We start from the raw sequence: 23,201 nt of genomic DNA, 5'->3' as shown, positions 1-23,201 counted from the left end.
AATATTAATTTATTACAATTGTGACCAATCATATTTAAAGCTTTTGGATATACAAGCGTATTGCTTTACACAAGAGACTAGCTAAGCATTTTAAATTCTAATTACTGTCCTTATTTAAAAATACCTCATATTTTTCTAAACGTTAACAACATTAAAGTTTATATATTTTTTTCAGCTTATTATTGCAAGGGATTACTTAATTTGAAATCTTATTGTAAAAGCTTATTGGATGTTAAAACAACTATTCCCGTTTAAAGAGTTGAAAACTAATTCTTATAAATGTTCAGACTTTTCTTTTAAAGTCATCGTATTGGATCAATAAATTATAATCTTATATTGTATTATCGTTACACAAAGTTTGTACCTTTTTCATATTTCGTCTCAATGTGTGAAATATTTTAACAGTTATAGTTCAGCGGTAAGGACTGAGACTTGCGATTGTTGGTAGCGGGTTCGATTCTCGGGTTACAGCTGATATAATTCACACTTTTTGCATTAATTATATAGCAAGTTTTCAGAGGATGCACATCAGCGTCCTTTGCGTACCATAATACCACACTGCGATCGCCAACCCGCGTGCAAAGCGTTCCGATTATGGTATATCACCCTATAGCTATCTTTGGGGGAGACTTTTGCTTTGCAGAGGCGTTTTAGGGCTGAAACACAGTGTAAAATATATATTTTTTAATTATAGATTGACACATAAATGATACGTAAAACTATCATTCAATGAAAGAGGGGAGTATTGACTAGTGAAACAATTAGTCCTACGAATATTTTTGCTGCCTGATATTTCACGCTGGTAACATGTCTTTAGTTGTCATCCCGATTTTTAATTTCATCACTCATCGACTTTATGTTTAACATTCGGTATTTTTTATTATCACTTTCTTATTCAACAAGACGAGTACGTGTCAGTATAATTATTAATAAAAATTACGATTTAACAGCAAGATGGTAAAATGAGGTAACCGATTATTTAATAAAGATTCGATATCTTTGTAACGGTATACTTTTGATATTTATAAAACTTATTCATCTGTAGCACAATAATAATGTAGAAAAATATATATTGCTTTATTTTTTAAACAGATTATATGGTGTAGTATAAAAACCATGTGATAGTAAGAAATGTTTTGTTTTTGATTGATTAATTAGAAGTTAATGGCCTTGAAACAGGTAATCAGAGTATTACAGGGCAAACCAAATGCTATTCTACGCTTTAAGTATGCTGGGGTTAAAAGGAGGGTGTATATATACCTCATGTATACGGAGCGTCGTATGTAGGAGGCATGGTATTATTTGGGCTAACAGATGTGGGGTTATGTAGGGAATCTATTGTTTAAGGAACAGATGTTGGTGTCGCTAGGGACGTTAAGGAAAGCAGTCCTCGCACCTGGCTGCACTGGATTGGTAGTCCGACTTAGCGCCGTATACCACGAACATTACTTTATTTTAACTGCCACGCACCACTGCAAAATTTGTTATGTTTGTCTAATAGCTTACTCATTATATACGTTTATATACATAGTTGTTCTAGTTTTTTTTTAAATATTTAATTCAACCGTGAGGGATAACAGCGCATCCTGTCGTTTCTCGAGTCTATCGCCAACATTTGCGACGGTGACGATCATACTCTTTTTTACTCAGTTCTCATGTCCCCGCGTTTACTAAGGCGCGGTACAGCGGTTTCGGTAGCACTACTATATAAGATTGATTATCCGTCTAAGACTAAAATCAGCAATAAAGGTTTTTAAGAGCGTTTAGTCATAGCCATTTAACTCTCAAGAGCAGTGATACAATCATTGATAGAACTTTAGACAAATGAGTGTTGTTCTAACAACTTTTCTAAAATTAATTGGACACAAATTTTTATTTATTGAAATACTGTTTGTCATTGTCTGTTCGCGGTGGAAGCTAAACTAATTTACAGAAACTAAAGACCGTTATTTTTTTATTTTACCGAGTTAGGAAGTTGCAAGACTCTTAGATCGTCTAGACAGTGGCTTTCGATGGTGTTCGAACACAGAACTTAGGTTGGTTCGGTTTTTTTTGTATCGTTTAGTTTATTATTGATTTATAGTATGAAGATTCAGGAAAGACATCGGGTAGAAATCGTAAAGACCAAGAAAATCTTCATAATCACGGCAGTTTTTGTTCGGATGAAAATAGCGAGACACACCGTAGCTTAACAAGTTTTTAGAGTTACGTCGTATTACTCAAGAAATAAATCTAAGTAGGACTGACTTTCTGTGGCAGTCCTAACTGTCACCATGGATGCTGCAACGGTTTCGATACGTCGCGATTATAAGAATTAGATAAACCGTAATGTAGTTCGTTACAAGTTAGTTTCATTTCATAGTGTAATTTGTACACAAATTTGAGCTAGTAATACAAAAGGACGTGTAATGGTTGGAATCTTCCTTTCTTCTTTTCTAATTCGGAAGAACGATATGAATACTCGTCATATTATAGAGGGGTTTATGCACAGTACACAGTAAACTGTCTTCCTTCGTTGTTATTTACGAACTCAAACTAAGTTTTCACTTATTCAAACGTAGATAAATTGGCCGATCACTTCTCGTGAAATACTTAACTAAAGAACCTTAAAAGGTTAAAGATGAATAGATATCAATTGTTTCATAGGCAAGTGTGAACACGGTTGCTATTGTTGAGTCTTATAAACGAGTTTTGACACGCGATAGCTTTGCGAAACGCCCGCCTCACGACCAAAATAAATGGGCTCTTATTGACATTGTTGCCCAAGCAACTGATAAGTAATTTAATTAGAACGGCTTTAATTGAATATTGGAAATAACAAGGCCCTGCGACAGTGATGTTGCAACAAATTAATCAAATATGATTTACATGCGTGTTTATTGGCGTTTGCTAAAAGGGTTGTCAAATGAAAAACCGAAAATTTCTGCTTTAGCTGTACTATCGACAAACTATTTCTATATATTGATTCGAGAAAGATGTTAATATTATTATATTATTAATTAGTAAAGAAAGGAAATGCTATTATTCCGTTTAAGAAATTGTCAAAAACAAAGTTATTATATAGATTAATTAGTGATAGGTGTAAAAGCGAATGCGTTTGTTTTTGCAGAATAAAAAGATTTGAAATATGTATTTCCAGTATAAAGTGATCACTCTGAAATACAATATTTACATTTCCCTGTTACATTATTTTATTTTATTTTTTCTATTGGAATATGACAGGCCAGGCCAGGGTATATAAATAAGTTATGGCAGTACAGAGTCTGAAATTATGATAATGATGATGATTTGAAGACTAATAATAGCTAACATAGGTATTTTATTCTAACATACAGTTTTTTCAAAGTTCGTTATATTCAATAAATCTTTAAATTAAATAATTGTCTTTAATTTCAAAGTAATCTTTCTAACCAGGCTTACTCACTGCATGCTAATAAACTTTTCAGCTTATCTTAAGCCTTCAGTATCAACTTAAGTCTGATTTGACACCCCTGTTTAAATCAAGTTACGAACCTCGAGACGATCTTGCGAAACATTCCCAAGTGCACATTAACAAAGGAAATAAATTCTCTTAAATATTTTCCACGCTACGCGTTATAAAATGCGAAGTTATTACTTTTCAGATTACATTACCAAATTGCTCAGACATGATACAAAGTCAATATCAATATAATAAAAACCTTTTACAGAAGAATATTTTGCCATTATCATCAAAATGGAAATTGTTTTTATATTTCTTTTGTTTTTTATATTTTATGATTCATAGTTTATTTTTCTGCCCAACCGTCCGTTTCTTAAGGCATTATTTTCCAAAAATTTATTATAGATTTGCAAATTTCTATTCCTGCATTTTGTTTTAGCTCCATTCCCTCCATTAACCGAAAATTTATAAAATTTTTTTGCACTTTCGGTAACTTAAATCTGGATATATATGTCGAAGACAATACATGTATTCCTCTGCATAATAAACTGCATGCCAAAGGTAGCGAGATACCACCATTAATAAACAAAAAGAACTAATCTCACAGACCTTGGCACTTGCACTATTTTTTGCGAGGGTATCAGCCACGGTATCAACAGAGTAGTTGGTGCTAAGAAAAGACGCTCAGAACCAATTCAATTGGAAATCAATCGTTGAGGACTAAGTCAAACAGGGTACGTCCTTCAGCTGAAAATATGATGATAATAAGACCTTATTCATCTCTTTAGGGCAACATAGGAACGGAATCCTCCCAGCCGAGGTCTCCGTTCGCTAGCTTTTGTGCATTCTATGGAGCATCTTTTTAAGTGATCCAAGATCTTCGCGAAGGAAGAGGCTTCCGAAAGAGGCTTTAAGCTTAATTACTGTATAGGGATCAAGGATATACGCCCGTAGCTCACGGTATCGTCAAATCAGTGAAACTTGTAATGTGTTGTATTTTTATGACTTACCAGTATCGCATATAGATATAACATTAGGCGTAACGTATAACATTAGGTTCCATTTTATTTTTATAAATATTTAATTTGAAAGTATTTTATGCTAACGTCTTTGCTATTTTCTTATTTTATAAGGTTTTTGAGCCAAATATTTAGCTTTATTTCTTAAAACATATCATCGAATAAAAGAAATCACAGTTGGTTTATGATATTCATAATATTAATAAGCTCTATGTGAAAAAAATGCAATTTGATTTTGTAAAAATGAATCAATAATATATTTTACTAATAAATCTGAAATTTTGAAATAGTTTTTTCTAAAGTTCATACCATAGCGATCACATAAATGTAAATGATCCTTTTTATATAAAAAGTCACGATATAAAGGGCTATAAAAACATAAACTTTGTAATTCCCCACAACTGTTAGACTTCTAACCATGCGTCATCAAAAGTTTTTTATCCTACCACACAGTAGCGCAAGCATTAAACTTACGCCGTGATAGTGTGTTCGCATAGATAATCTGATAAGATTTACAATCAGTTGGTTAAGGAATAAAAGCTTCATACATACATTCCTTGATCAATAAAATGTATAAGACTTTATGGAATTAGAGGGTTAATTATAATTTTAATGATTTTAATTGGTCGAGAATTTAATTAATAGATTTATTTTTGGACAATAAGGTGATGAACAAATTTTATACACGGACTTTATTCTTTTTTTTTAAATAATAAGTAAATTCAGCTTCAGTATGTGATTTAAAAGCGCCTATTCACACATCTACAATACTTCAAACGTGGAATATCAACTGTTGGAGATACGCCTCCCTCAAAGTTTTTAGCAGGAGCTTTTCGAAGCGGCCTGCATTCAGGGTCATCTGGTAAAGTCACCTTAACAAATTCATCCGTATACTGCGTGAGCGTGCATCCTTAGCTGTGCTTACCGGTCTGTGATCAATATCCCACAACCTTAAGGCTCCAGTAGTAATTTGTTCTGCGCGCTATGTGTGCTGCTTACCATCACTTTGAAATGTTAACCCGCTGGTCTATGTCGATAACTTTCATCAACTCCTTATTCCTTATTCGATCTCGTTGAATATACACGGCTCGTTTAGCGACTCTGAGCTTGCAAATGAAGCTTGTAGTGAGAGACCGTTTCTGTGCCGTTTAAGCACTCATATTACCGCCTAATTAATTTTAAAAATATCAATCATATAGTAATAAATATATTAATTTATTGACATTGGTTATGACCACTATTGCATGTTAGTTCAATAGAAAATAGTGTAAATGAGAACTTATCGAAAATATTACCGCATTAATCTTTTGTTAGTGAATCGGAATAGCAATATATCTGATGCCTTGTTAATTAATGTCGACTTTGCATAACGCTATGATAAGTGCTTTTGCGTTATAGATGTAAAAGCTTTAAAAGGGGCGAATGTATAGCTCAAGTCGGCAAAAACCTTGAAAGCTCTTACACCTATTTTGTATAAAGTGATCTATCTAAAATATTTTAAGTTGAAACACTTTTTCCATTGGCATTCTATTAACACGATATAACTGGTAGTAAACAAAAATTAATTATTATGTTACACTGCGAATTATGAAAATTATTTTTAACTATATTATCATTACATTACTATTTCTGAAATCGTATCATATATTAATTGATAGCAAGTACATACGTACGTAGATTCGTCACTTTAAAGTTTTAACACCTAGAATCAATCAACTTGTATAGAGTATGAATTTTTTCTGCGATTCGTATAAACAATATTAAATGGGTTGGGTTATTAACTGGACTTTTTAATTTCTGAGTAATTGATCTATCAAGTCTTGCCCTAAGATTTTAAAGAGGACAACATCGACAACGCGGGCTGTAAGATTGTCAGTGAAATCCTAACCGAACCTACCTGTCCGTGTCTTAAGATATTGCATTGAAGAGATAGGCGAAGTGGTACTTCCTTTTACAGTTATTTCCTGTATCGGAAAGCCTCGATTGTTCGATTCAATCTGTAGTTAATGAATCGATCTTAATTACTTTGTATACCATAAAATAAATTGTTAAACTCGCTATAAATTTAAGAGATATCGCGTGACCCATTTAGTTTTGACATTAAATTTATTTAAGGAAACCTAAAAATGTTACTATAACGCCTTTATATGATTTTTATTTTTTATTACATATGATAAGGGATTTTATAACTTAAGTCAATATTATGAAATAAGTAAATAAAACTTTGTTTGACTAGCTGACGGCGGCGTTGCTTGAAGCAACGTGATTAAGGTAAAAAACGCTCTTTTATACAGAGTGAAGAGTTTAGGTGTAAAAGCTTTAAAGAGCTAAATGTATAGTTTATTTGCTGTCAATTTTTGCAGGGTACATTCTATCCAAGAATCAAGGGTTTTAATAAATAACGTAATGATGACACAGAATTTTTTTTGCCAAAAATCGGATTACTACATATTGAAATTAATGATTGTATACTACCTGTCCCTGCAGATTTTTTTTAAAGGCCCCCGCTATTGGGGAACTTTCGTTCCACCTCTATTTTATTTATTTAGGAACAGGGATTTTTGTTTTTCTTATTAATTTTTTCATGTTCCTATTTTATTTCCGTACTCTTCTTTGATGTATCACATTACCAATCTTTCCGTTCTTTCACTCTACAATTCAATCTCTTTCTTTTCTATTCATCACTGCAGTTTGGTCTATTTTATTAAAATTTATCACAGGTTTTTGTTTGATTTCTCTTATAGGTATATTAATAATTTCCTGTAAAAAAATTTGAAAAATAAATTAAAGTTTTATTTATCAGAGTGATCACTTTATAGTAGGATCAAGCTTTTACAATTATCACCAATCACGATGTATAATTTCAAATCAATGCATGAATATAGTCTAACAACGCCACCCGAGAACAAGTTAATATTATAGAAATATAATCTAAAGTACATCGTAATGTCGATAAGCATTGCATGGTCTTCTTAGATCAGTACAATTACAAATTGCCACTGCAGTAAGTCCCGCGTGCCGAAGCTAATCTTGGTCGGAGCGCAGGGAGTGAGCAGGTTAGCGGGCGTGGGCGGATCAGATCCAATTACGCGTTAGTGTGAAATAATTTATTGCAACAGGCGCCTCCGAGTCGCTCTCACCTTGACATGTCGCAGACGCGCCCAATCCAGATGATGCCCAGGCCTTCCGACAACTTGTACAAGTCCTTTAACGGAGAAATACAGACATGGCTTCCCTAGACATACCTAATCGCACTCTCTCTTCTGGTTAAATATCTAATAAGAGACTCTTTTAGATGTGTGAACTTGTTTTGCTTCCAGTAATCGTGAAAATGCGTATAAATTGATATAAATTACAATGACGCTTGATATCTATGGTATAAAATATTGAGTTTAATTTATAAAAATGCGAGCCTATCGCTGTGGATTTAAATAAAACGGTGATGCATTCCTTATTGTATGCCCATACGCAAAACTAGAACGGAGGCTGTATAATCGGAGGTTGTTTGAGTACGCGTTTTGATGCGAGAACCGGCGAGCAGGCCGCAGTCGTACGGCAAACGCTGCGGCATTTAGACGAGCCCACATGCCAAGCGGCGCTCACACCACCGTACCAACTCTCGAAATTGTTCACGATCATTTTTATAGATTTCAAAATTGTGTACCGTGAATAAAGTGAAAATCGGGATCGATGTGATCAATGGATGCGATTAATATGACCTGTTGATCGAGACTTTGATCTCTTGTGAAAAACTAAACTTTCCAAATGAAGATGACTGTAAATCGTATAAGGGTAGTGGTGCTCGGAAGCCCGCGGAGCGGGAAATCGGGTTAGTATCTAACGATTTATTTATTTACTGCCATTACTTCTTACCAGTTATCGTTTTCTATTTTTTTGTTCGAACCGTTGTTTTTGAACGGACAACATTTTGTTGTGAATATATATTAATTTTCGACGTGAACGATAAAAAAATTGTGTCAGTTGAAATGAGACCAAAGATAAGACAAAGTTTATTGTCCGCCTGAAAAATTTATTTTGTCTATATCTTGATTTTCTTTATTACAAACCTGCAATTTCATGCTTATCTGAGGAGGAAAACAAACAAATGACGACTAAATGTTGATTGGCGATAAATTATATTCTGCGTATTGGTTGCAAAATAAACAATACTTTGTTTGAACCAAACAGATAATCGATACGCTAATAAAATATTGTTCTATATTAATTTTGAGATTTTTTCCTAATTATTATTAGACATAGCGACACAAATTTTTAATTTAATAGAAACTAATAGGTTGAGTATTAATTATTTTTTGTTACGATAACGTAAATTGATATTAAATAGATTTCGCTGGAAAAACATTACTTATTAATGCTTCAGGTTAACGTAATCAGAATTTGCAATGAATCGAGGTCAAGGCCTGGCGTATTTCATGGTAAAGAGGTTACGGAGCTTAAATTTATGTATGAAAATATTTACAGCGAGACAAGCTAGCCATTGAGTTTTTATACATAGCTCGTTTTATCGATGTTTCCATTTTTAAACGTATGTTAAGAGATTGGCGGGCGTACATGTGGTTGATGAGATTATTCAGCGTTAATATTTACTTGCGCGTCTTATCACCGCATTCCTCGTACATGCATTCCTCGCTGACTTTGTTATGAAGGTGAAGCTTGACAAAGCGTTTTGAGAAATATAAACGGTCTCATTCATAATTGCGTTGTTTTCTCAAACGTCAATATAATAAACTGTCCTGGCGTTTTCGTGTATTTTTTATATAAATATGGTTAAAATTATATTTAAATAAATAAAAAAGAGGAAGTTAACATAGGACATTTTTATTTAACCCTTTGTAAATAAGAAATTATTATTTCAAAATAAATATAAAAAGATAGTTTTTTTGTTTTTATAAGATAAAGGTTTGGTTTTATGTTTTAAGTAGAAAATTAAAATAACAAATCTAGGTAAAACGAGTGAAAGATCAATGACTCGTAATACTGTGTAATGTTTTTTAAAATCCTGGCTAGGCTATTTAGCTTCCTAAAATCCCTGCGATTTCTTAGATACATGCGATGTGTGTTTTACTTGAAACTTAAAAGATATTTTTTAATGTATTTTAAGAGGCATAGCAAAAATAGAATTTTAATATTTTTTATATGCAATTTAACAAAGATTTTGGAATCAGTCCGCATAAACATATTGCTACTATTACATCAATTAGTAGATTCATTTATCAAGAAAATTGTGGGATATAAAAAAACGGGCCTGAGTTTTTTGTTGCCTTTTCTCAGATCAAAGCGTGTTTGTAACTCTCGTAGCTTTATGTATGATGGTATGCCATTATAGAGGAGTTAATTTTGATTCTATTTTCTATCAGATTTGGCACTTCTGGCATTCTCCTCATGACGTACATAAGTCTCTGTAAATAATCGTATAGAACTAAATGAATATTAACCTTTTTAGAAGTCTTAACACTAACAAGTGTTCTGTACGGAGATACATGAAATATAAATTGAATACGTTAAAATAACGAAATAATTTCATGGCTTCTTCAAGGGTCATTGGCCAACAATTTTTTTATGATAGATCAATTTTTCTCTTTCGATAATATCAATGTGTAGTTAATGCACTTTGTGCGTGTTTCGTTTATGTCTGCGATGTTTATAGCAATCATTTTCCGGTTTGAACGTTAACTTCTTTTGATATATTGTTAGCTTTACTTTCCATACAAGCCATTAGGAAACAATAATATTTAAAAAAAATAGTAACAAAAGTTTTTTTTTGTTTTGGTGTTTTTAAGTCTTTAGTAAAATAAGAATTTTAATTTTTTATACTCAACGAGCTGGCAAATAAAAAAAAAATGGATTATTAAAAATGGGTATTACGCAATTTTGTTTTAAATATCCATTTGGTTAGGTAATTATCAAGAGAACATCGTTTTTAGTATCATGCATTAATAATTAATATAATTTAAAATTATATAATTTTTTTCTAATGAATTTCGAAGGCTTATTATTTTTAAGTTCCAGTCAGTTATGTTTAGTGATCTTTATACTAATAATATACTTCCTTCTTTACGAAATTGTAATCTTGTGTTATTAAAAAGAAGGATAACTATAATTTTCAATATGAAAACATTTTTTTTTCTGTGAAATATTTATTTATAATATTATGACAAATTTTAAAACTTTTGTCGTTTGATCTGATTTCGTCATTGTTAATTATCAAAGATGTTTGTCTTTTTAACTCACCGAGAAAAATCTACGAAGTAAAGGAGATCGAAGTTTTGCAAATTTTTAGTTTCATTTTCAATATTTTTTTTCCTCTTAACTAATATTCTGGTCACATTATGTAGTTATTACTTGTAATAGATACATTTCTCTAAATGGTTTGAACGTAAGTGACGTGAAGGCTTTAGAGTAGTTATCATAATTATGACTCCGCCATAATTTGCATCGTGACATATTTTCTTAAGCGCTAAGTGTAATCGTATTGTGTGTATGTTGTTTTTTTTTTTCATTAAACTGTCGTTATTAATAACTTTTACTTTTGAAAGTAATATCTTTAAATTTCCAATTTGGCAAGTAATATGAATCAAAAGATATAAGACGTTTGTGAGAGAGACAAATCTTTTGATGACACCCACGCGGCGAATGATTAACGTATTACGAAATACGAGTAACGGAATGCGCGATGTTGGTGAGAATCGAATCGTGTATCACTTTTACCGATAACGCTCAACTATTCCGCAGAATTATCTACGAGTCCGTGTGTAGTGCAACGACCTCGGCTACTGCCGTGTTAATGCGTGGTCGTTTAAGAGTTACACAACGTGGAGCGTTGGCGCCAGTCGTCGGGAAATCGCTTCGCTGACCCACCGGCGGACTCGGCCGACGACTGCTCGTAATTGCACCGCCCTAATTGTCGGCCGCCTGACGGCTGACGGCCGACACGTCGCGTACGTTTGCAATTCATTCGCGAACACAGATCGGACACGCTAAATTGTTTTCTAAGTAGATCCTGCCTGATCGAGTGGGAGGGACCCGTCTATCACGTACCTCTGGCCGAGTAACATCGTTGAGGCACTTAGCTTCGTGTGTTAAATTCCCCGTAGCTACAATGCATCCGTTACCTGTAAAGGTTGTTAGGCTACAAGCATTAACCGCTGAGGAAAATTTATCTGTGCCTTCATTTTATAGGTCATATTACAGCTTCGTTTACGAAATATGACACGCACATTATATACTCTGTGGTTGTTCGATGAACATAAATGGTAACACTTACGGTTATAATTCATTGGAAATTTAATATATCGATATAGCTGCCATCTTGAAAATGACATTCCACTCAAAATAAAATAACTTAAGGATTTAAAATATTAAGATATTGTGCTTACTATTGCTTTGTGTGCTTAATTAATTTTACTGTGACTATCGATTGATGAAAAATTAAAGATTTATTTTGTGATACTTATAGGATTAATTTATTCCAAATACAATTTAGATATATATTATTAAGATACCATATGTTATTCTGTGGACATGTTTCTTTTTATCTAATTTATGATTAACTGCCTGTTCTTAAAAAAGTAATTAATATTAGTTATAGATGCGATGTTAGCATCTATAACATTGCTAAACAAATTTCGTATTTTAAAACTTTGACAGCATGACAATGTACTATATTTGGCATATTAGTTCACATTTAGGGAGCGCCTTACTAAAATATTAAAGGAATTCCGTAGATTACGCCACGATTACGCCATCTGCGTATACAAACAAACATATAGTATTATTGAAATGTGATACTGTAACGACCTCCGCGAAGAAATTATTAACCTCTTCGGTGAAGTACCATTTAAATACTAAGAAGGAAAATGGTGGTAAACTATTTCAATTAAGAATAAAATGTACCATAAAAACCAAGCATTACATATTTTAATGCATTTATAATATTTTACCATCTTACTATTATTATAAATATTGCAACACAAAACAACAAGCAAACAACATTTTTTTTCGACAGAAAATACAACTTACTATATTTTCCGTTACTAAAATATAAACAAGACAGTATATTAAGTGACATAAAATATCTATGCTATGGCCATGTCAGGTGTCGACAACATTTTTCTTAGTTCGGCAAGTGATGGATTGAAGCGGCAATCTATTAATTACCCTAAGATTCCTGTCGATTGAACGTTCATTGTTTCTAGTGATGGTGTATCATCTATCAACCTACGTGGTGCCATGTTAATCCGCCATAGTAATTCGTCTTTCATGCTTTCATGCTCATATTTAGTTTATTTAACATTTTTTTAAACACGTGTCAAGCATCGCTCAGTTTCTGGCCAGAAATATTTTATGTATATAAAATATTTAAACTTTATTAAGCGGTTGCGATTAAATGTTACGAAAGTTTTTTTTAATTATATTGTTGGAATTCTATGTTTCCCGATTTAAATGGACTGTTAAAATTTTATCACATGCGTCGTGCGCGTAATCGAAACGGCCGAGGAGAAAGTAAAATTCTTGATTCCCATTACAATCTTAAAATCAAAGCGAAAATGAGAGTGTTGTTCGCAGCCATTGTACAAACATTGTTAACTGTATTGTAATCTCATGTCGGATACTTTATTAAAGGTGATTAAATTTTAATATTTTATGCGAAATCATTTGGCTAAAGTTTGACTTTTATTGCACCGATAATGGTGACTCCTGTGTGGTGTAACGGGGTCCGATTACCTCGTGGACTTTCGAAAATGTTATAGGATACGATTTCCTTTTCGGTTATAATTTTCACGCCGCATTAAGAATAATTTATTTACGCGGTCGTTTCAAGGACCGATCGATATCCGCGACGGGGAAAGTTTTTGTGTCCGAAATCGATTTTTTATTAATAAAGTAAACGAATTAACTTGTGGTCGTGACATTGCACATTATACTCATGTACTTTTTTAATTCAGATTTAAATTGTGTTAAGGTATTTCTTGATACCACGACATTCCACAAATTTTTGCTTAAATGAACTACATACAAGCTTCTTGCTAAATTTAATACGGAAGTACTTTTAAAAGATATATTTGTAGACTACTGGTCCGCCAAAAATCGGTATTATGATATTGACATAACAACATAACGTCCAGAACAGATAGCCGCTGGAGCCTTTGAGATCTGGAATGGAGACCGCAGACCGGCAAGCATAGCGTAGGACATTTACTTACAAGGTAGACTTACGATATACGACCTTATTAAGAACTTCGGAAGACGTTGGATGCAGAGCGCTTCGGACCGGTCCTATTGGAAATCTATGGGAGGCTTATTCGGCCGTGGATTTTTTAAGTATAAAATGACAATGACGATAATGGTTAGTGTTAATCTCAATTTAAAAAAATAGCAGTAACCGTCAAGCATTTTAAAATTTATTAATAAGTCGACACAGTAGCGGAAAGTAGGTCTGATATTACGTTTACTTGATTTATAAGGAAAACCGGGAAGCATTTTCGTTTAAACCTAACAACAGTACTAGAAAGTTTAAGGAATTCATTTCAAGTCCATTGTCATGCGACAGTAAGACGCCTTGCATAAGAGGCGGCGGGCACTCTGCAGTTGTGCAACCATTTTTGGTCAGGTATTCGTCCGAAAGGGTAATAACGATCGACTCCCAAGTCATTCGGGCCCTTCTTACGACGAAGTTGGAGCGAACGTTTGGATCGAACCTAAAATTTAGTTCTTGCTGAAATGATTCTGAAGACTTCTGACAATCTGATGATCTGGATATAGATAGAGACTTTGTTTTACTATCTGAATTTTATGCCTTATAGGCAATCTTAACTAATCAACTCTAGGTGGTGCAGGCATAATTAGTAGGCTATAATACTATGATAGTAAAAATCATTTAACAATAAGAGGCATATATATTTAAAAAGCCATTAGAGTAATATGTCTGGAATTTTCTTAAAAAAATATGAAGAAAAACTTTTCCCAACCTATTACATCTTACATAGTTTAACGAATCTTTATTTAGTTATAAAAGTGAAAATCAGTAACAAAAATGATATGATTCAATTTTAATTTAAAATTATAGATGAAATTTTTTCACTGTTAATGATGACGCCCTAGCGCCTTTCTCGTTGCATCTTTCCTAATGTTATATAGATAAGTTAAATTTTTAAGCTATGTATCTGCCTAATAAATTAGCAATAGACTTATTCTATTCAAACTTGATCTACCGAAACTATAGATAACGAGATGTTAGAAAATGCTATTGTTCACTTGATGCGCTCACAGATGCACGGTCCAGGTGTTCCTAAGAACAGGTTGTGAAAGTAACATAAGTTCCCGCAATTTTTTTTACATCGCTGGCAAGTTTTTAACATAAATAAATAATAAAACATATATACGATGATTAGTTATGCGTGTGAAAGCTTTATGGGGATGAATATATAGCTCATTTGTCAGCCAACAGCTTTTATAAATATTTCCAGTCATCCTGTATAAAGCGATCACTCTGAATCATTTTACGTAAATTAATTTTTTTATATTGGAATGCGGTATGTCAATAATTTATGACAGTATAACGCATGCAGTGAGAGATATTAAATATTTATTCATTAAATATGTAGTAAACCGAATTTTGAAACATTTTTTCTATTTTTGAAATCATTGATACTTGCATAAGGTATAACATATTTTAATTGCAGCAAATAAGCTATGCATTCACCCCTTTAAAACTTTTACACCTATGACTAATCATTCTGTCTATTTTTAATGTAGATTATAATAATAAATTTTATTTCAAACTCTGTGAGGCTATAATATTACCAAGGTAGTAAACATTTTTATTTAAAGGAAAAAGAAATAGATATATTTGTACATAGGCTTTTAAACAATGTTGTACAATTTAAAATAAAAATATAAGGATATTGATAAAAGGTGATATAATCAGTATTTAGTCTTATTTAGGAACACACAGTGAATATGTAAAACGTCTAAACTTGGGTTGGTTTACATATATCTGTTCTTCCCATAGTGTATGTTACAAAACACTAGTTCATGATACACACTTTTATTATTTATAATATGAAATAAATTTCATTCTTTTAATCACAGAATGCTGCACTTTTCGTAAATATTTTTTTTTATCTTTCTTTTAGTATCACTGTTATTAAAAATAAATTCTTGTTTATAATTATTTTAACGTATTTAACTTAATATTATTTTTCTATTTGTTCATTTATTAACGCTCAGATATAAGCTAGCGTGTAGCCAGAGTTGCGTAAGCCTACAAGAGGGAAGCATGTTTAAATTTGTAAAATGTTACAGGAAATTAACGTAAAAGTGTGGTTTTGTAGTTTGCTTAAAATAAATTAATAAATTAAAAACTATATATAATTTGATGAAGATATATATATATATAATTATATATATATTAAATACATTTTATATCTATACGTACATATGTACATACATATTTTTGTATGAATTTTCATTATGGACGTATAGTGTGAGTGTAATAAAGGTTAAGGCGTTTTTATTGAAGCGAGTCTAACTCCAATGACTATCCATCAAAGGAGTACTCACATAATTCCTCCGGCACGTACGTAGCGGCATCTGAGAGGTAATCAGCTTTTTGAATACGTCGTCCCCTTTGATGGACTGCCAGGATTCTCCACACTCGATTTTGTCGGTAGCTGGATGGTATTGAAGCAACTTGCCCTGTCATTCATGTTGATAACTATTTGTACTTCGAGATGGAAATTCCAGGAGCACCGTCTCAAGAAACGACTAATCAATAGTCGTAAGCTGTAGAAAGCCGAGGGCAATGTTCTGTTAATTGATGAATTTCAATTTTTTTTAAACTAAGATCCAGGTATTACAAATGATAAAGCGGTTAGAATGAGGATTGTTTTATAATATTGTTTTATGTGAAACAAATGAGTATTTAACGACGTCGAAAGTGATGTAATAACAACACAGAAAGGTTTCGTCATTTGTTTTGTACTTTTGCTTTAAAATTGTTGCGCATGTTTAAACATAAAAAGTTGTTTCTCAAAAATCATAACTTAAAAGTTTCTGGGAATATTTTCGAATAATTTTTGATTGAAAATTGACGACTGTTTATTATTCTTTCGTTTACTTTAATACACACATAAATATATGTATGTACATAAATGGACACACACAAAAAAAGCTAGAGCACTTTCACCCTTTTTTGTCTTTTACTCTGTTACTTTTTTCTTATTATTAATAATATAATATTTAGTATTCTCTTTATAATCTAGGATTATTATAATTTGTCTGTATTCCAAACCTAAATTTTGGTTGTTGGGAGTTGAGAATTTTGGTTGTTGTTTGATACGAGGGATTAATTAGTAATATAGTTGACGATAGATTCAGGCTGGTTTATACCTGTTCTATTGGAATCTATCAGGAAGGCTCAAGCTCAGCGTGGACCGTCTTATGGTTGAAACGATGATGACGATGATAATGATAGAGATTGATGTTCTTATATTTGTAAAAATAAATATTTTATTCGTCATCGTTTCAGTCCATAACCACCCTGCAAGGCAAAGGTATTTAATGCAACCCAAAGATACTTAAGGATATACCATAATTGCCACGCTTATCGCAGTGTGGTATTATTGTACACAGAGAACGCTGCTGCCCATTCTCTGGAAACTTGCTTGGGAACAGTGTAAATCATATATAATTAATGCACAAATTGTGAATTATATAAAATTTTATTGGAACAATCGAACCCAGGACCTACGACCGCAAGTCTTAATCCTTATCGCAATTTTTTTTATTAGTGTATATTTAAGCTACATTCAAAAATAAAAAAGAAATATTACATTATGTAATTTTGTTTTATAATTAAATAAGTAATATTATAAAAAAATTAAAGTTAAATTTTATCTTTTTTTAATTGACTACTATTGCTTTTAAAATGTATAAAGAAAACATTACTTTAATTTTTGAAAACAAAAAAAAAATTTTGGTAAGCTTTGTTTAATATATTGTTTAGTATACTCTTCACATTCTTCTCAGCGCTGGAAGGCCTTAATGTAGACCTTTTTATAGTAATTCTTAAGTTTTTCTTTGGTAACCTCGGCACGGTCCATCGATATCTATTTCATGGGACTGGGAAGTTAAACTAAATTTCGTAATGATGTATATTGTTAATTCTTTTTAAGATTTTGTCTTCATCATCATTTAGCTGTACGACGTTACTAAATATTAGCCTCCCTCTTAGATTTTCAATAAGACATGTTTTTATTTTATATGACCCTTGCTATTGGGGAACTCTCGTACCGCTTTCCATTTTTACGACAGGGATTTTAACTCTTTAATAATTTTTTCACATTCTTTAATTTTTATTTCCATACTCTTCTGATATTATTTATATAATCTATCTTTCATTTTCTTTCATTCTACAATTTTCTGTCATTTCTTTCTATACTTGTTTTCGTTTATTCATCGCCTCACTTTCTTTGCATCGTTTCTCAATTACAACAGAATTATCACATTTATTTGCTTTATTTATACTTATTTATGCTATTTGACATTATTATGATTTATTCAGATTACTTTTAGTTTTTATTTTATTGAACAAGTCATGATGGAAGCTGTATGAAGTTGCCGTCTTTCGAAGACCTTAGCACAGTCTCTCACATCTTTCTATCTTGTAGATGAATGTCGTGTGTTGCGCTTTTTGGTTTTTGATCTCCACACCAGAATCTTTATACCCCAGCAGTCATTTTTTGCGAAATTTTTTACTGGTTTATATTGTCAGTATTTTTCATTATATTGTCATAATTCTTTAATTCATTTAATTAATCTATGTTCGATTATTCTTATCAATTATTCTTTTTTATTACGTTGTTATTAATTCTACGTTTCCTTTGTTGCAGCGGTGGTTGTGCGTTACTTAACAAAACGGTACATCGGAGAATACAGCTCTACAGGGGGTGAGTTTTGTCAATATATAACAAAAAAATTTCGTAATGCTAAAAGTGAATACTTTATAGCAACTATATACTGTCGACAGAGGAAAATGGGAACAAAGATAAAGAGAAAGAAATTATTATAATTAATCCTGTTATCGGCCCAGGTGACATATATAAGTAAAACATAAATTATGTAATGTGCCAATTTATTGGGATGTCATTGGGGCACCAATCTATTTGTCCGTAGACCTGTTTATATAAATATCTTGTTATACTTTACTCTCGCAGTTAGATTCATTTAATTCTTTATTCTAAATTTGAGTAATTTAAAAAAAGAACATTATTTTACGTTTTGCTTAATACGTTTTAAATTAATTAAATATCATATGATTTTATATTTCCAAAAACATGTACTGAATCAATTCAATACTTAATATGGTTAGTTTGTGCTATATCTGTCATCGCCGATCGGGGTAAACACTTAAGCATTTACAAAGAAGGCTAAATAACAGGTTTTTCTTTGGCCTCAGTTCATCTCGTGTAGTTATCTTCCGAAAAGTATTACTGTAGTTGAAATCAGGCAGTGTGAGATCATTATCATCATCTTAATAATTTATTAAGTGGCTTTCTTTACCTTGAATGACCTTAAACAATTAATCAATATTCCATAAATACACCAGAATTATACGTTATGTTCGATTATTCTTTTATTATTGCTCATCTTTTATTATTACTTGAGACCGGATATTATTACGATGGAAGTACTAATCATGTTTTTTTTTAATTCGTGTAAAAAATATGACGTCTCGCTGTTCGATTATTGGGCTTCACAGAAGAAACGAACTTGATTTCTGCTATTAATGCCCATCGAGCCTTATACGACAGTTTTTAACTATATACCAATTGTAATTAATTTGTTCCCTTCCTTCCGACCTTAATAAGTGTCTTGTTTTGGCGCCAGATGTAATTGTATTGTAGATTGGAATAAAATGAACATTAAATACATTGTTAAAAAATTAAGTATTATTTTAATCAACATTTTATGGTGTCTGTATACAGAAAATATTGCGCGACATTTTGTAAGTAAAAGATTTCGACAAATGTAAACATATGTAATAATAAAACAACAATTGTCATTATAGCAACTATTAAATAAAAAAGTTAGACTGTCTCCCTTTTAAGTTTCTTTAAAATGAATTGAAAAAAATCTGTGAATTTTCTTTATATCCAATTTAACATTGGATTTAAATTATAGTAAAATTTTCGTTTGTTTCAGATTTCTTCTATCAACATAGAGTAGCCTTCGATGGTGTAGTTTCGGAAGTTGAAATACTTGACACTTCAAATTGCGCGGTAAGGTCCATTAATTTTTAAAGTTTTAATTAAATTTTTGTGAAACACAAGGGAAGTATAACTAATAAATTAATATTGTGTATATAAGTTTCTACTTTGACCGATTAAGATAAAAAGTTATAAAATTATAACAAGAATCTGTTGAACATAAATATAGCCTAAAACAGAATTGTGTTTATCGTTCTTTATTATCCTATTTGTTGATCACAACTTCGTATTAGTTAGAATAAATTTTGTGCTGGTTTTTATTAAATATTATTTCTTAAAACAAATTATAAAGTCTATGACTAAGCCAATTTAAGATAAAACAATACAGATAATAATCAGTTATTGGAAGCTTGGCAGTTCAATGATGGACGCGGTACAATTTAATTATAAAAGAAATACGAGCTCTGTACGAAGAGATAGCATCATCAAAGCTGTTTGGAGTTTACAATGAAATACGCGGTAGAATCTTTCACGAATGGTTGGACGTTGTGTAATATCAAATATTCATAAATGAAACACTTAGTCATTGTTTTGAACTTGGATGCAGTGCTCTTTGTTTTCTTTTGAGTGATAGCTTATTTTACTAACCCTGTCAATCTTTAATTCCGCACAAGTAATTGATTAATAGTATTCCTTATTGTTTATTTTTTCTCTCTAGGCTGATATGATGATGATTGTATATTTGGAAGATGTTTTCTACTTTGAATCGGTCTTATTAGAAATGTCTAAGGAAGGCCTATGTCCAGCAGTGGACGTCTTGCGGTTGCGATGATGTAGATGATGATTGTTTAATAAAATTAGTTTCTTATGCTTTCTATGAAGCTTGGCACATTAAAAATGCGTGCGACATTGACAAAGTGTTCTAAAATCTATCAAGGATTGGGACTAGCCCTAGAACTATTAACATAGTTCAGCAAAAAATAATCTTATTACACTAGTTACACATATTAGGGGTGGAAAACTAAAAGTTAAATTTTGCGACATTTGTTATGCAATAAATTAAGTTTCAGTGGCTGTGTGTCATTTTAAAATTTCGTATACCTTGGTTAAAATAAAGTAGTATACATATGTAATTGTTATAACGTAATAAATACTAATTTATTAAGTTCTTATCAAACTGAAAAAGATATTATATCTATTAGATCCGCGGGTGCATAGGAGAGCACGTGCGATGGGGCGACGCCTTCGCGGTCGTGTACTCTGTGTGCGAGAGACGATCATTCCTGGCGGCCGCGGAGATCCTCTCGCTGCTTGTACGGAGCCGGTTGCCCGGCTGCGCAGCTATAACCCTCTTAGGAAACAAACGAGACCTCGAACACGCCAGGTAAAATAATAGAATAAGAAATACAGTAGAGTAAGAAATTATTTAAAAATAGAATTACATACATACGTAAATAAGATATACAAAATAATCAGCAGTAAAGAGAGTACAGGGTAGTTAAATTTATAGGATACTGTAATCATGTAAGATTCCTGTTACCAAGTCCAACTAATGGTGTAACAAATACCGAAATGTCAATGGACATTTTTCGTTTGACATGACAATCGCGTTTTGCAACTTGCTTATAAGTTTGTACTGATTTTTTTTGCTAATTTTCCATGACATATAGAAATATGTTATTCGTATGCAAAGAAAAACTGTAAATAAATAAACGGTAAAAGAGTAAACAGCAGTAAACCGAGAAAAAATACTTTGAATGCGCATTGAAAACTTTTTTAGGTTCTTGTCTATAGAATTTTTGTTAATTAGGGGAGGCATATGCTTTGCAGGGAGCATTTATGGTCTGACATGATGATGATATCCGTGTAATCCAGGGAGGTCCACGCAGAGGAGGGTCAAGAGCTGTCGCTGCGGTTCGGCTGTCAGTTTTACGAGGTGTCAGCGGCGGAGTCCTGCGCAGGCGCATCGCTTGCTTTCCACGCGTTGCTTCGCGAGGCGCGCGCTCTAGCGCTCTTATTGCCAGCTCCACGTCGCAAGCTAGCTGCCTACTCTGTCTCTAAGGTATGCATTTAGCAATCATAACTCCGATGCATTATGATTAATTATTTCTTGGCTCTATATATCGATTTTGATTTTGATTCTTATAATTGTTTTTTTGAATACCAATTTTGTCGATTCCTGTGCTAGGCACACGCTTGATGTTAAGTTGTGTATTCTTTACACATGGATTATTCACTCTATTTTAAAATATAATCTCCGAGCCCGTCACCTCATGAACTTTACATTAATGTTTAAAAGCTTCAATATATAAACCACTTATTCTGTAGCCTAAATTGATAGCCATTCAATTTTAGCTGTAATGACTTTTTTTTGGTTCAAAACGACTTTCATTATCGTTTTTCGTCGTTAAAAAGCAGCAATGAAATATGGAGTGTGTGAAACGCATTGAGATTATTTTCAATTAGTTCGCGGTGACGATTCGTCAACACACGACTTTCTCGAGCGAGATTCCTTCACGCGCTGAAGTCGTATTTCACTTTGTAATATGTACAATGTTTTTGTTACCGACAGGTCATCGGCACGATATTCGGGAAAAACAGCAAAAGCGTACGAAAGAAACGACCGTCGCTTAGCATTTAAGAAAGCATAAATTAATTATAATTAAGTTTCTTGTCAAGCTAATTAACTATTACTTTCATACATCGATTAATGAGAGGAGAAAACTATTTTGATAAACTATAAGTTGAAAAACTTGTATATATGGTCTGTACTTCATGATATAGAATGCATTTATGAGATTTCTGTTTTGTTTCGTTTAGAGCACATAAAACCAGAACAAATTCGTTTATAAATGTTGAATCCATTTATCGAAGACCTTTATTATTCAGACATGATTATGTGCATTTACGAAGAATTTTAATAACTTGAGCCGTGCCTGTATTTGGTACAGAGTAAGAAATTTTAAGTGGCCAAATTACTTGATTATTATATCTAAATTTGAACTTATGTACTCTCAACATAATTCTAGGATTTAAAAAGTAAATGATCTCTTACGAACTTATGACAATAAATACGATAATACTTAGTATTATATAAATTTTAGATTAAGTAAATATTAGAATTATAATGTGTACAATAAGTATTAGTAAGTTAAAATGATTCGTGTTATTTAACTTTTAATTCACATTTGGACAGAACAAAACATTTACTGTTCATGCATATTGGCCTCGATTTTCTTTGGTTTGATTGGTTTTCTTATTCAACGTAGTGACGAATAGATTTCTTCGTCTTTAGTCAATAGACAACTTGTTTTAAGTATTATTATTATAAAATGTAAGAATTTCAAGTAAAGTGTATGAAAAACTTAATTTCTTACATTTTATGTAACACCTCGCACTAGTTTACCGGGATAGTTAAGAATAAAATGCAATAATTGTAAATATTAAAGTGAGATTTAAGTGCCTTATTTTTGTAATTAAATATTAAGTTATAAATTAAATATTAAGTTATAATTAATAAACTTATAAATG

General features: G+C 32.0%; 1 protein-coding gene across 1 annotated transcript; it reads left to right on the top strand.

The window, feature by feature from the left end:
* Positions 1 to 8,031: 8,031 nt before the first annotated feature.
* LOC137931738 (ras-related and estrogen-regulated growth inhibitor-like protein) lies at positions 8,032 to 22,788 on the top strand. Its single transcript, XM_068775233.1, has 6 exons — positions 8,032 to 8,269; positions 18,354 to 18,410; positions 19,666 to 19,742; positions 20,873 to 21,054; positions 21,546 to 21,732; positions 22,243 to 22,788. The coding sequence occupies exons 1-6, from the start codon at positions 8,206 to 8,208 to the stop codon at positions 22,309 to 22,311; spliced, it is 636 nt and encodes a 211-aa protein (XP_068631334.1). The 5' UTR covers positions 8,032 to 8,205; the 3' UTR covers positions 22,312 to 22,788.
* Positions 22,789 to 23,201: the final 413 nt, after the last annotated feature.

The sequence above is a fragment of the Battus philenor genome, unplaced genomic scaffold (genome assembly GCF_028537555.1).
Source record: "Battus philenor isolate CCGP_79_NKW_IND1 unplaced genomic scaffold, ilBatPhil1.0.hap1 SCAF_8, whole genome shotgun sequence".
NCBI classification, from domain to species: domain Eukaryota; kingdom Metazoa; phylum Arthropoda; class Insecta; order Lepidoptera; family Papilionidae; genus Battus; species Battus philenor.
Note: the sequence above shows the minus strand (reverse complement) of the source record. Positions and strands in the feature narration are given on the sequence as shown.

What these genes read in the sequence shown, in the direction of transcription:
- LOC137931738 (XM_068775233.1), top strand. Translation starts at nt 8,206, where the DNA reads ATGAAGATGACTGTAAATCGTATAAGGGTAGTGGTGCTCGGAAGCCCG. An exon ending in AGAATACAGCTCTACAGGGG is followed by an intron (nt 18,411 to 19,665) that starts GTGAGTTTTGTC and finishes CGTTTGTTTCAG; the next exon opens with ATTTCTTCTATCAACATAGA. An exon ending in CGAGACCTCGAACACGCCAG is followed by an intron (nt 21,055 to 21,545) that starts GTAAAATAATAG and finishes CGTGTAATCCAG; the next exon opens with GGAGGTCCACGCAGAGGAGG.